Below are 14,406 nucleotides of genomic sequence, written 5' to 3' on the forward strand. Positions count from 1 at the left end.
TGCCTCGTACATCTACTCTAAACTTTGCCCCTCTCACCTTAAACCTATGCCCCCTAGTAATTGACCCCTCTACCCTGGGGAAAAGCCTCTGACTATCCACTCTGTCTATGCCCCTCATAATTTTGTATACCTCTATCAGGTCGCCCCTCAACCTCCTTCGTTCCAGTGAGAACAAACCGAGTTTATTCAATCGCTCCTCATAGCTTATGCCCTCCATACCAGGCAACATTCTGGTAAATCTCTTCTGCACCCTCTCTAAAGCCTCCACATCCTTCTGGTAGTGTGGCGACCAGAATTGAACACTATACTCCAAGTGTGGCCTAACTAAGGTTCTATACAGCTGCAACATGACTTGCCAATTCTTATACTCAATGCCCCGGCCAATGAAGGCAAGCATGCCGTATGCCTTCTTGACTACCTTCTCCACCTGTGTAGCCCCTTTCAGTGATCTGTGGACCTGTACTCCTAGATCTCTTTGACTTTCAATACTCTTGAGGGTTCTACCATTCACTGTATATTCCCTACCTGCATTAGCCCTTCCAAAATGCATTACCTCACATTTGTCCAGGTTAAACTCCATCTGCCATCTCTCCGCCCAAGTCTCCAGACAATCTAAATCCTGCTGTATCCTCAGACAGTCCTCATCGCTATCCGCAATTCCACCAACCTTTGTGTCGCCTGCAAACTTACTAATCAGACCAGTTACATTTTCCTCCAAATCATTTATATATACTACAAACAGCAAAGGTCCCAGCACTGATCCCTGTGGAACACCACTGGTCACAGCCCTCCAATTAGAAAAGCATCCTTCCATTGCTACTCTCTGCCTTCTATGACCTAGCCAGTTCTGTATCCACCTTGCCAGCTCACCCCTGATCCCGTGTGACTTCACCTTTTGTACTAGTCTACCATGAGGGACCTTGTCAAAGGCCTTACTGAAGTCCATATAGACAACATCTACTGCCCTACCTGCATCAATCATCTTAGTGACCTCCTCGAAAAACTCTATCAAGTTAGTGAGACACGACCTCCCCTTCACAAAACCGTGCTGCCTCTCACTAATACGTCCATTTGCTTCCAAATGGGAGTAGATCCTGTCTCGAAGAATTCTCTCCAGTAATTTCCCTACCACTGAAGTAAGGCTCACCGGCCTGTAGTTCCCGGGATTATCCCTGCCACCCTTCTTAAACAGAGGAACAACATTGGCTATTCTCCAGTCCTCCGGGACATCCCCTGAAGACAGCGAGGATCCAAAGATTTCTGTCAAGGCCTCAGCAATTTCCTCTCCAGCCTCCTTCAGTATTCTGGGGTAGATCCCATCCGGCCCTGGGGACTTATCTACCTTAATATTTTTTAAGACACCCAACACCTCGTCTTTTTGGATCACAATGTGACCCAGGCTATCTACACCCTCTTCTCCAGACTCAACATCTACCAATTCCTTCTCTTTGGTGAATACTGATGCAAAGTATTCATTTAGTACCTCGCCCATTTCCTCTGGCTCCACACATAGATTCCCTTGCCTATCCTTCAGTGGGCCAACCCTTTCCCTGGCTACCCTCTTGCTTTTTATGTAAGTGTAAAAAGCCTTGGGATTTTCCTTAACCCTATTTGCCAATGACTTTTCATGACCCCTTCTAGCCCTCCTGACTCCTTGCTTAAGTTCCTTCCTACTTTCCTTATATGCCACACAGGCTTCGTCTGTTCCCAGCCTTTTAGCCCTGACAAATGCCTCCTTTTTCTTTTTGACGAGGCCTACAATATCATTCGTCATCCAAGGTTCCCGAAAATTGCCGTATTTATCTTTCTTCCTCACAGGAACATGCCTGTCCTGTATTCCTTTCAACTGACACTTGAAAGCCTCCCACATGTCAGATGTTGATTTGCCCTCAAACATCCGCCCCCAATCTATGTTCTTCAGGTCCCGCCTAATATAGTTATAATTAGCCTTCCCCCAATTTAGCACATTCATCCTCGGACCACTCTTATCCTTGTCCACCAGTACTTTAAAACTTACTGAATTGTGGTCACTGTTACCGAAATGCTCCCCTACTGAAACATCTACCACCTGGCCGGGCTCATTCCCCAATACCAGGTCCAGTACCGCCCCTTCCCTAGTTGGACTGTTTACATATTGTTTTAAGAAGCCCTCCTGGATGCTCCTTACAAACTCTGCCCCGTCTAAGCCCCTGGCACTAAGTGAGTCCCAGTCAATATTGGGGAAGTTGAAGTCTCCCATCACCACAACCCTGTTGTTTTTACTCTTTTCCAAAATCTGTCTACCTATCTGCTCCTCTATCTCCCGCTGGCTGTTGGGAGGCCTGTAGTATACCCCCAACATTGTGACTGCACCCTTCTTGTTCCTGATCTCTACCCATATAGCCTCACTGCCCTCTGAGGTGTCCTCTCGCTGTGTAGCTGTGATACTCTCCTGAACAAGTAACGCAACTCCGCCTCCCCTTTTACATCCCCCTCTATCCCGCCTGAAACATCTAAATCCTGGAACGTTTAGCTGCCAATCCTGCCCTTCCCTCAACCAGGTCTCTGTAATGGCAACAACATCATAGTTCCAAGTAGTAATCCAAGCTCTAAGTTCATCTGCCTTACCCGTAATGCTCCTTGCATTAAAACATATGCACTTCAGGCCACCAGACCCGCTGTGTTCAGCAACTTCTCCCCGTCTGCTCTGCCTCAGAGCCACACTGTCCCTATTCCCTATTACACGGTGGGGGTGGGGGGAGTGTACATGGTGGTGGTGGGGGGAGTGTACATGGTGGGGGTGGGGGGAGTGTACACGGTGGGGGTGGGGGGAGTGTACACGGTGGGGGTGGGGGTAGTGTACACGGTGGGGGTAGTGTACACGGTGGGGGTGGGTGGAGTGTACACGGTGGGGGTGGGTGGAGTGTACACGGTGGGGCTGGGTGGAGTGTACACGGGGTGGGCTGGGTGGAGTGTACACGGTGGGTGGAGTGTACACGGTGGGGGTGGGTGGAGTGTACACGGTGGGTGGAGTGTACACGGTGGGTGGAGTGTACACGGTGGGGGTGGGTGGAGTGTACACGGTGGGTGGAGTGTACACGGTGGGGGTGGGTGGAGTGTACACGGTGGGTGGAGTGTACACGGTGGGGGTGGGCGGACTGTACACGGGGTGGGATGGGGGGACAGACGATCTTTATTTTGATCTGGATCCTTACCTTTGTTTTTCTGGGTCCGGGAGATTTCTTTCTCGATTTCCGAGATTTTCTCTAAAATCCCCATGCCTGCCGGCTCTCAGCTGGATGTGTTTTCGGAGAAATTAGCTAAATATGTTTCGAGATTCAGGACACTTCCCGCGTGAGCAACCGGAACCGAACTTCGGTGCAACCGGGGTAAGGTCCCCGTCTCTTCGATGCACAGACTTTGGTTCCCAGCGCTTCAATTGAAAGGTCGAATTTTCATCTTCAATTCCCTCTCCCTTTGCTTCATCTTCACTGACATTTGTCATTTAATTTTCACCGCCATCCAACCTATTTTACTGCATCTGCACCTCTCCGCTTTTTCAAAAGCATTAATCCCATCACATCCCTCCCTTTCTTCAGTTCCGAATAAGTTATATTGCATTTGAAACATTAATTTTGTTTCTTTTCACACATGCTAGCAGACTTGCTGAGTTTTCCCAGCACTGTTTTTAAAAAACATTTATTGAGGATTTTTGTAAAATGCTGAACAAAGGTAAACATGGACATATATTGAAAATAAAAGAAAAATAAAGAGAAATATATATATATACATTGGTCGACTTCTGTTATTTACGTTGGTTTTCTTATGTTATTTACAATGGTTACAGATTCTTGTTTTTCGTTTTCCAGTAGGCGGTTGGTTCTGGTTGGGTCCGCTGCCCCCCTCACCCCCTTTTTTCTTCTTGACCCCTCCCCTTCTGGCGGTCTGGCGTGCCTTCTTCCCTCGTCTGCTCTTGTGTCTTCATTTGAGTTGGCATGATACCATGTGTTTTAGTTGCTGTGATGTGGAGAAGCCGGCGTTGGACTGGGGTGAGCACAGTAAGAAGTCTTCCAACACCAGGTTAAAGTCCAACAGGTTTGTTTCAAACGCTAACTTTCGGTGCACTGCTCCTTCCTCAAGTGAATCACCCGAGGAAGGAGCAGCTCTCCGAAAGCTAGCGTTTGAAACAAACCTGTTGGACTTTAACCTGGTGTTGGAAGAAGTTTTATTTTCTGGGCATGATTGGGTTCCGTGCCTCCTCATCTCTCTGCCCCCCCCCTTTGGCTTAAGGGCTGTTGGCTACAAACAGGTCTTGGAACAACTGGGTGAATGTGCAGGAGCCTTCCTCCATAAGTACCCACTCGGCTTCTGGTTCTTTAATCCATCCCTTTACCCTCTCCGAGGTTGACGTCCAGTGATATATTGCAGGTTTGGGTGCACTAAGCCCCCATGGTCCTTATTCTCTGCAATACCCTTTTTGGATCTTTACGTCCCCGTCCCCCCCGCGCCCCAACACACAAACGTTATGATCGGTTTTGCTAGTGAGTTGAAGAAGGCCTTGGGGATGTAGATCGGAATGGATATGAACAGGAAGAGGAACCCGGGCAGTACGTTCATCTAGATCATCTGCACTCTCCTTGCCAGGGTGATTGGGAGAGTGTTCCATCTCTGCAGGTCCTTTTATACTTCCTCCATCAGGCTGGTCATGTTCCACTTGTGGATCCCTGTCCAGTCATGAGCGATTTGGATGTCCAGGTGGCAAAACTTTTGTTGGGTCTTTTAAATGGCCTCCAGCTCTGCCCCTCCCCCTTGCAGGTTCACCAGGAAGATCTTGTTTTTGCTCAGGTTGAGTTTGTAGCCAAAGGAGGCTCCAAACACTTTCAAGATGATTCCTTCCTTGCTGCTTAGCGCATCCGAGATGTAGAGGAGCAGGTCACCCGCAAAGAGCAAGACTGTGCTCTGTCTCCACTCCGGATCCCCTTCCAATTCTTTGCCGCCCTACGAGCAATCGCCAGTGGTTCGATCGCTAGGGCAAACAGCAGCGGGGACAATGGGCATCCCTGCCTTGTGCCTCGGTGCAGCAGGAAGTACTTAGAGCTGGTGGTAGTTGTCCGTAGGCATGCCTTAGGTGCTTTGTACATCCAGGCGGTAAACTCTGCTCCAAGCCTGAACCACTCCAGTACCTCAGAGGTACTTCCAGCCGACTCTACCAAAGACCTTTTCTGCATCCAGGGAGACGATCACCTCAGGTGTTCTTTTCCCGGATGGGGTCATGATCATGTTTAGCAGGCGTCTGATGTTCGATGTTAGCTGTCTACCCTTGAGAAAGCCCGTTTGGTCTTCTGCTACCACCTCTGGTACACATCTCCAGCCTCTTGGCGAGGATCGTGACCTGTATTTTTGTGTTGGCGTTTAGCAGCGACATGGGTCTATAAGACCTGCAATCTGTTGAGTCTTTGTCTTTCTTGGGTATCAATGAGATTGAGGCTTGTGCTAGGTAGGCGGCAGGGTGCCCCTCGCCTGTGAATCTATGAACATCTCCCACAGGTCAGGGGCCAGTGTCGTCGTGATTCTTTGTAGAATTCTGCCTGGAAACCGTCTGATCCCGGTGCCTTCTCTGATGTGTTGGGTGTTCTGGATCACATACAGGTCACCAACACTTGAAGTAGTGCAACACTATTTTATTAAAAGGTTAACTATTGAAACAGACTTGAACTGTGGGTAAATACGATACTAGCTTTAACTAAAGACCTTTGCCTTGTCCGAACCAGTCGATGCACTCAGCACATGGTGAATGTCTGTGTTGCAGGCTGTGAGCTCTGTGCTCCTAGCTAGCTGCTACTCGAATGAGCAGGAATTCTGATGCCCCCTGTCTTTATAGTGCGTGTGCTCTCACTGGTGATTGGCTGTGGTGTTGTGTATGTTGATTGGTCCCACTGTGTGTCCATCAGTGTGTCTGCACCATGATATACTGGTGCATATTATGACATCCCCCCTTTTATATTAAAAAATGTGCCTGCGTGAAAATAAATAGTGTGTGGTGAATGTTCCTGACTACATGTGCGCGAAATATTTACAGGACTATGTACATAAAACTAAGCTATTTTCATGGGTAGGTGGCTGGTGCAGAAAAAACAGTGTGTCACACAAATAACGAGATGAACACTATACAAACCACTTGAACGATTAAACGGAAGAACAGAACAGACCAGAGAGTCCATTAGTGCACAAAGTTCACAAATTAAGTCTCTGAGGTGGGTGACAAATTCTGGTTGACTGTCTCAAGGGTGGGTCAGGAGCCACCGGCTGAGGAGCGGGCTGGACTGCGTCAGAGTGAGGAGGATGCAGAGTAACCGGAATCTCTGCATAGTCCAGGTCAGGGACAACAGGAGGGCTTGGCTCTGGCAGAGGATCACGTAGCGAGCGTGGAACAAGACGAAGGGCACATCGATTACGGCGCAGAATGGAACCATCCGGTAGACGAACCAGGAATGAGCGGGGAGCCACCTGCTGAAGAACCACAGCAGTTGCAGACCAGCCACCATCCGGAAGATGGATGCGGACATTGTCATCTGGAGCCAGAGCAGGGAGATCAGCTGCACGGGAGTCATGAGCCGCCTTGTGCTGTGCACGAGACAGTTGCATTCGTTGAAGGACTGGAACGTGGTCGAGGTCTGGGACGTGAATGGACGGCACCGTCGTCCTCAGGGTGCGACCCATGAGCAGCTGGGCTGGCAACAGGCCGGTGGACAGTGGGGCCGAGCGATAGGCCAGCAGGGCGAGGTAGAAGTCGGATCTCGCATCGGCAGCCTTGCAGAGGAGCCGTTTGACTATGTGGACGCCCTTCTCCGCTTTGCCATTGGATTGGGGGTACAGGGGACTGGATGTCACATGCACAAAGTTGTACCTCCTGGCAAAGTTGGACCATTCCTGGCTTGCGAAGCAGGGGCCATTGTCTGACATCACAGTGAGTGGGATGCCGTGATGAGCAAAGGTGTCCTTACAGGCATGGATGACTGCAGACGATGTGATGTCGTGCAAACGTACCACCTGCGGGTAGTTTGAAAAATAGTCTACAATCAGAACATAGTCCCTGCCCAGCGCGTGGAACAGGTCGATGCCGACCTTGGACCAAGGGGACGTGACCAACTTATGGGGCTATAGAGACTCACGTGGTTGGGCCGGCTGGAACCGCTGACAGGTGGGGCAGTTGAGCACTGTGTTGACGATGTCGTCATTGATGCCTGGCCAGTACACTGCCTCTCGGGCCCGTCGATGGCACTTCTCCACGCCAAGATGGCCCTCGTGTAGCTGTTCCAAGACGAGCTGGCGCATGCTGTGCAGGATAACAATGCGGTCCAGCTTCAGGAGGACACCATCGACTACCGCCAGATCGTCTCTGATGTTGTAGAACTGCGGGCATTGGCCATTGAGCCACCCATCTGTTAGGTGGCGCATGACACGCTGTAGCAGGGGGTCAGCCGCAGTCTTGCGGCGAATTTGGATGAGGCGTTCATCCGTGGCCGGTAGATTGGAGGCCACATGGGAGTCAACCTGGCAGACGAATCCTGCTGGGTCACACGGGGTGTTGACTGCCCTGGACAGAGTGTTGGCTATGATCAGGTCTTTGCCCGGGGTGTATACGAGCTGGAAGTCGTATCGTCGGAGTTTGAGCAGAATGCGCTGGAGGCGAGGCGTCATGTCGTTCAAGTCTTTTTGTATTATATTGACCAGCGGGCGATGGTCGGTCTCGACGGTGAATTGGGGAAGGCCGTACACATAATCATGAAACTTGATGACACTGGTCAAAAGGCCCAGGCACTCCTTTTCTATCTGCACGTAGCGCTGTTCCGTGGGGGTCATGGCGCGTCACGCATATGCAACGGGGGCCCATGATGAGGCCTCATCGCGTTGCAGGAGCACTGCCCGAATGCCAGATTGGCTGGCATCGGTCAAAATGTTTGTCTCTTTCGCTGGATCAAAAAAGGCCAATACCGGGGCCGTGGTAAGTTTGGTTTTAAGTTCTCTCCATTCGTGCTCGTGGGCAGGAAGCCAGTGGAAGTCTGTCGTCTTCCTGACCTGGTTCCTGAGAGCTGTGTTATGAGAGGCGAGGTTAGGGATGAACTTCCCTAGGAAGTTGACCATGCCCAGAAATCGGAGGACCGCCTTCTTGTCCTCTGGCTTTTTCATGGCTGTGATGGCAGCCACCTTGTCCGCATCCGGCCGCACACCCAACTGGGAGATGTGGTCCCCGAGGAACTTGAGTTCCGTCTGACCAAAGGAGCATTTGGCTCTGTTGAGGCGTAGGCCCTGCTCCCGTATGCGTTTGAACACGCGCTGGAGGCGACTGATATGCTCCTGCGGGGTGGTGGACCGAATGATTATGTCGTCGACATAGACGCGAACACCTTCAATGCCTTCCATCATTTGTTCCATGATCCTGTGGAACACTTCTGACGCCGATATGATCCCAAACGGCATCCTGTTGTAACAATATCTGCCAAAAGGGGTGTTAAAGGTGCACAGTTTCCTGCTGGATCTTGTTGAATTTGCCAGAATCCTTTCGAGGCGTCAAGTTTGGTGAAGAGCTTGGCGCAAGCCATCTCGCATGTGATCTCTTCGCGCTTGGGGATTGGGTAATGCTCCCTCATTATGTTGCGATTCAGATCCTTTGGATCAATGCAGATTCTGAGTTCGCCGGAAGGCTTTTTTACGCACACCCTGGAACTCACCCAGTCGGTTGGTTCCGTAACTCTGGAGATCACTCCTTGGAGGTCCTGCAGCTGCTGCTTGAGGCCCTTGAGGGGTGCTGGGACTCTGTGAGGTGCATGCACCACAGGTGTGGCGTTTTGTTTGAGTAGGATCTTGTAAGTATATGGGAGCGTGCCCATGCCTTCGAAGACGTTGCGGTGCTGGTCGATGAGGGCGTTGAGTTGCGCCCTGAAGTCAGCATCCTGGAAGGCAGACGCGTCATCAGGAGAGAGAGTGAACTCTTTGAACGAGGTTTAGCAGCTTGCACGCCTGTGCGCCAAGCAGAGAGTCCTTCGAGGAGCCCACGATCTCGAAGGGAAGGATGGCTTTTCGTGACTTGAGCGTCACTTCAGGTTGGCATGAGCCGGTAGCAGGAATGATGTTGCCATTGTAGTCCAATAGCTGGCAGGCCGATGGAAGAATGGTTGGTTTGACACGAAGGCTTTGGAAAGCAGACGCCATGAGATTGGCGGAGGCACCAGTGTCCAGGCGGAATCGTATTTGGGACCGGTTGACCGTCAGGGTGGCACACCACTCATCGTCTGGATCGACGCTGTATACCGAAAGTGGCTGGTGTCTTTGCTTCGGGGACAGCCTGTTTTTGCTTACGACACTGACTTGAAAAGTCGCCTTCGGGTCCTCGGTGTCACTGCTGTGTGGGAGGTCGGAATCGGACTCGGTGACCATGGGTTGAATTGCCCGAACATTCCTGCGAGCTGGCTGAAGTGATATGAATTGGAAGGCTGAGTTGCTCGACAGCAGGCAGCATAATGGCCAAGTCTTCCACATCGTAGGCATTGTCGAGATTTTGCAGGGCATTACCGCTTTAAGTGGGCACAGCCACAGTTGCCGCACGTCGTGACGTCAGCACGTTCGCTGCGCCACCGCACATGCGCGGTGCGGTCATGCGTGGTGCGCGCCTGCGCATTACGTTCCTCCACGTCGCTGTCCCCTCGTTTGGTGCGTATAAGCGCAGGAGTCCGCGAAAAGCGCGCAAAATAGCCACCCTCATCCAGGCTGAGGCCCTGGAGGTGCTCAATCACTTGGACCCGTTCCGCCTTGTGGGGCCCTTGCCGCGCCGTTTCAGCCACTTGTATATGGGAGTACCGACTGGTGGCATTTTCATGTAAGACACAGGTCTCGATGGCGGTCGCTAGGGTGAGTTGCTTTACTTTGAGGAGCTGCTGACGTAGGGGGTCCGACAGAACAGCGAAAACGATCTGGTCGCGTATCATGGAGTCGGAGGTGGGCCCGTAGCTGCAAGAATGCGCAAGGATGCGGAGGTGCGTTAGAAAGGATTGGAAAGGTTCGTCCTTACCCTGCAAACGCTGCTGGAACACGTAGCGCTCAAAACTTTCATTCACCTCTACGCTGCAGTGAGTATCAAATTTGAGGAAAACCGTCTTGAACTTCGCCTTGTTTTCGTCATCTGCAAAGATGAGAGTTGAAAATGTGGATGGCATGGTCCCCGGCCGTGGAGAGAGAAGAGCAATCTTTCTGGTGTCCGAGGCGCCCTCCCTGTCCGTGGCTTCGAGGAGGAGCTGGAAGCACTGTTTGAAAATTTTCCAGTTGGCCCCGAGGTTGCCGGCGATGCGGAACGGCGGCGGCGGGCTGATGTTGTCCATGTTGCAGGATGACGGAATGCTGGCGGAAGACAGATCACTTGCAGGTAGGTCTAAGAAGTGCTAGTATGCAACCACTCCTGGTATCATGATGTGTTGGGTGTTCTGGATCACATACAGGTCACCAACATTTGAAGTAGTGCAACATTATTTTATTAAAAGGTTAACTATTTAAACATACTTGAACTGTGGGTAAATATGATACTAGCTTTAACTAAAGACCTTTGCCTTGTCCTAACCAGTTGATGCACTCAGCACATGGTGAATGTCTGTGTTGCAGGCTGTGAGCTCTGTGCTCCTAGCTAGCTGCTACTCGAATGAGCGGGAACTCTGATGCCCCCTGTCTTTATAGCGCGTGTGCTCTCACTGGTGATTGGCTGTGGTGTTGTGTATGTTGATTGGTCCCACTGTGTGTCCATCAGTGTGTGTCTGCACCATGATATACTGGTGTATATCATGACATTCTCCACCTGCATGGAATTAATACTCTCCATGACTTCTCAGTTCTAGTGGTGCTTCCAGCCCCCGTCCTCCTCCCATGACTGGCATGTCCAGTCCATTGAGCAACTGCTTCATCCTCAAGTTCCCTGCTGGGGGCTGGGAGGTGTACAGCCCCCGTAAAAGGATTTGAATGCTTTGTTGACCTTTTCCGGCTCTGCTACTAGTTTGCCTTTGCTGTCCCTAATCTGAGCTATTGCCCTCGAGGCTGCCTGCTTTCTCAGCTGTTGAGCCAGCAGGCGGCTGGCTTTGTCTCCATGTTTTGTACAGGGGCCCATTGCCTGGCGATGTTGCTGCACTACTTGCCTCATGGAGAGCAGATCAAAGTCGATTTGTATCTTTTTCCTCCCTGCCAGGAACTCTATGGTCGGATCATCACCAGTCTACTTCCAGTATGGAGTCAACTATGTGCTGCCTAGCCACCCTCTCTTCCCTATCTCTCTGTGCTTTGTAAGCAATAATTTCATCCCTGATCACAGCCTTGAGGGCCTTCCAGAACGTGGAAGGCGAGACCTCACATTCTGGTTGTTAGTAATATACTCGTCTATGGCCTATGATATTTTCTTGCAGAAAGCCTTGTCGGCCAGGATCCAACCTCCGTATAGGGCATTGGGCACGGCCCATCTCCAACCTCACATCCACATAATGCGGAGCGTGGTCGGAGATTACAATCGTGGAATATTCCGCTCTTACTAGCCCTGATTTCCCCACCATAAAGAAGTCGATCCATGAATATACATCATCTTTATTGTTGTCACAAGTAGGCTTACTTTAGCACTGCAATGAAAGTACTTGGGAGAAGAAAGAGAACTCCTCCTTTTCTGCGTGGGTGAATATGCCGAGTTCTTTCGCCATGTTGGAGGTCTTTCCTGTTTTGGGATTCAACCTGTCAGTCTGAGGGTCCTGTACACAGTTAAAGCCCCCTCCCCATGATTAGTCGGTGAGTATCAATGTCGGGGACATCCGCCATAGTCTTCCTTATAAACTCCATGTCATTCCAATTGGGAGCGTACACGTTCACCAGGACTACCAGCGCCCCAGTCAGGACTATGCAGACCATGACATACTGTCCTCTTATTTAACAGTATGGCTATCGCTCTGGCTCTCGTCCCGCAGCAGGAATGACAGGTCTGTCCGCAGTCGGTCCTTCTCCCTCAGGTTCGCCTCCTGGAGGAAGACTATGTCGGCATTCAAACTTTTCAGGTGTTCGAAGACTCTGAATCTTTTCAGTGGGCCGTTAAGTCCCCTGATGTTCAATGTGACTATCCTGATTTTGGGGGGGGGGGGGGAGGGGAAGGTGTCCCCCCGCCCACACCAGTCGCCCTGGTCTGTTGCGGCTTTCTCCAGCTCTTTAATGGTGTTTTCCTGTGCTTCCAGTCTCCTCTCCGCCTTGTCTGGGGGCACCTGCATGGTCATCAGAGCTCTGCAATCACACCCGAGCACAGCTCGAACATCGTTTTTTGTCTCTTCCCGGTGTTCTCAGTTCCCTTGAGAAGAGAAACATGCTCCACCCATCCCCTGGTGTGGGGGGCTCGTTATGCGGCGGGCTGGTCCTTCTCGCTCTGGCGAGGCCCAAGCTTCGCCACCTCGAGCGTCAACCAGTTTGCCGTTTGTTTCTCCAGGATTTTTCCATTCCTGGTTTCCATGCGGCCTCTGGAATGGCTGGTGTTTGGCGTTTCCCCTTCATATTGTTCCTGGTAGAGGTGTGGGGATGTTTTTTCTTAGTACTAGCAGGCTAATTCAGGGGAAAAGAGCCTATTTTCAGGTTGGTGGGAGGAGAGCCACCTGATGTGCGACTTCTCAGCACATCCCCGTCACCGGCCCTCAGCAGTGTTTTCAATTCAGATTTCCAACATCCGCAGTGTTTTGTTTCAATTTTAATCCAGTCTTGTCCTCCATTTACACCCTTTAAGATACTTGTCCAATTTCCTTTTAAACGTGATTAATTTCTTTGCCCCAGTTCTCACTTTTGGGTGATCCCATATTGTAATTACTATAACACCTTATAATAATTACTATGACAATGCGTTATATTTTCAACGTTCCTTTTTCTAGCTTTGACAAAGTCATCCAGACTCAAAACGTTAGCTCCCTTCTCTCTCCACAGATGTTGTCAAGACCAGCCGAGATTGTCCAGTATTTTCTGTTTCTGTTTCAGATTCCAGCATCCGCAGTAATTTGCTTTTAGCAATCTTTCACTCCAGGTTAAAATCCTTCATAATTTTGAAAACCACAATATTGTCTTCCTTCCATCACTGTTCAATTGAGTCCATAATGCAAGACTTTCTTTTTTTAAATTTAGAGTACCCAATTCATTTTTTCCAATTAAGGGGCAATTTAGCGTGGCCAATCTACCTAGCCTGCACATCTTTATGGGTTTTGGGGGCGAAACCCACGCAATCACGGGGAGAATGTACAAACTCCACATGGACAGTGACCCAGAGCCGGGATCGAACCTGGGACCTCGGCGCCGTAAAGCAGCAAGGCTAACCCACTGCGCCACCTGAACACACTGCCGGAAAGGGTGGTAGGGGTGGGAACCCTCACAGCATTTAAGAAGCATTTAGATGTGCACCTGAAACGCCATAGCATACAAGGCCACTGTCCAAGTGCTGGAAAATAGGATTAGAATGGATAGGTGCTTGATGGCCACAACAGACCGGGCAGCATGGTGGCAAGCACTGCTGCCTCACAGCGCCAGGGACCCTGGTTCAATTTCAGCCTTGGGCCACTATCTATGTGGATTCTTCACATTCTCTCCATGTCTGCGTTGGTTTCCTCCCACAGTCCGCAGTGCGGGTTAGGTCGATTGGTTATGCTAAATTGCCCTGTGTCAAGGGATGTGCAGGTTAGGTTACGGGGGAGTGGACATGGGTGGAAATCACTTTTGAAGGGTTGGTGCAAACTCTTTGGGAAAATGGCCTCCTTCTGCACTGCATGGATTCTATGACACGATGGGCCGAAGGGCCTGTTTCTGCACTGTAAAACTCTATGATCTAACTTTGTTACATTCAGTCACATGCAACCATGTGAAGGTTTCACAAATGCACTTCCATTAAGACAGTTTAGACTAATTTTTTTGCATCGTCTCCAATGCATAGTTTTATGGGGACCTGAACTTCGCCCAGTACTCCAAGTATGATCTAACCAATAAACTTTATGTATCCTTTCTACTTTTTAATTGTGCAAAAATGAGCCCAAGTGGTTTGCATTTTCATGTCCTTATTAACCCATGTTGTCACTTTTAGTAATTTGTGTATTTGAAGCCCCACATCCTGCTATAAACATATTATTCAAACAAAATATGCTTATTCTTTGTACCAAAATTTATCACTTCACAATTACCTATATTGAAGTGAATCCAAACAGTACTGCAATATTATTGGGCTTATTTAGCAAATTGATACTATTATGCTTAACACAAAATGAGCTTTAATGAAGCTATACAATTGCCATCCTGATTCGCAAAACTCTTTCCCACCACTCAGTTGTATACCTATTAGTACTTCACACTATTTTATAAAGTTCCAGATGTTCCTGCAGATAAATCTGTCCT

The 14,406-nt window shown here is 50.0% G+C and overlaps 1 protein-coding gene across 2 annotated transcripts in view; it reads right to left on the reverse strand.

Moving 5' to 3' along the window:
• drg2 (developmentally regulated GTP binding protein 2) overlaps positions 1-3,376 on the reverse strand; it is a 101,787-nt gene extending 98,411 nt beyond the window's left edge. The window contains exon 1 of one of the 2 annotated variants that reach the window (XM_072481243.1): positions 3,195-3,376. In XM_072481243.1, coding sequence (XP_072337344.1) covers positions 3,195-3,258 — 64 coding nt within the window. In that variant the 5' untranslated portion in view covers positions 3,259-3,376. The remainder of the gene's footprint in view (positions 1-3,194) is intronic. The other variant, XM_072481242.1, reaches the window with a different exon arrangement.
• Between the last annotated feature and the right edge of the window lie 11,030 nt (positions 3,377-14,406).

This window comes from Scyliorhinus torazame, chromosome 17 (genome assembly GCF_047496885.1).
Source record: "Scyliorhinus torazame isolate Kashiwa2021f chromosome 17, sScyTor2.1, whole genome shotgun sequence".
Taxonomy (NCBI): Eukaryota; Metazoa; Chordata; class Chondrichthyes; order Carcharhiniformes; family Scyliorhinidae; genus Scyliorhinus; species Scyliorhinus torazame.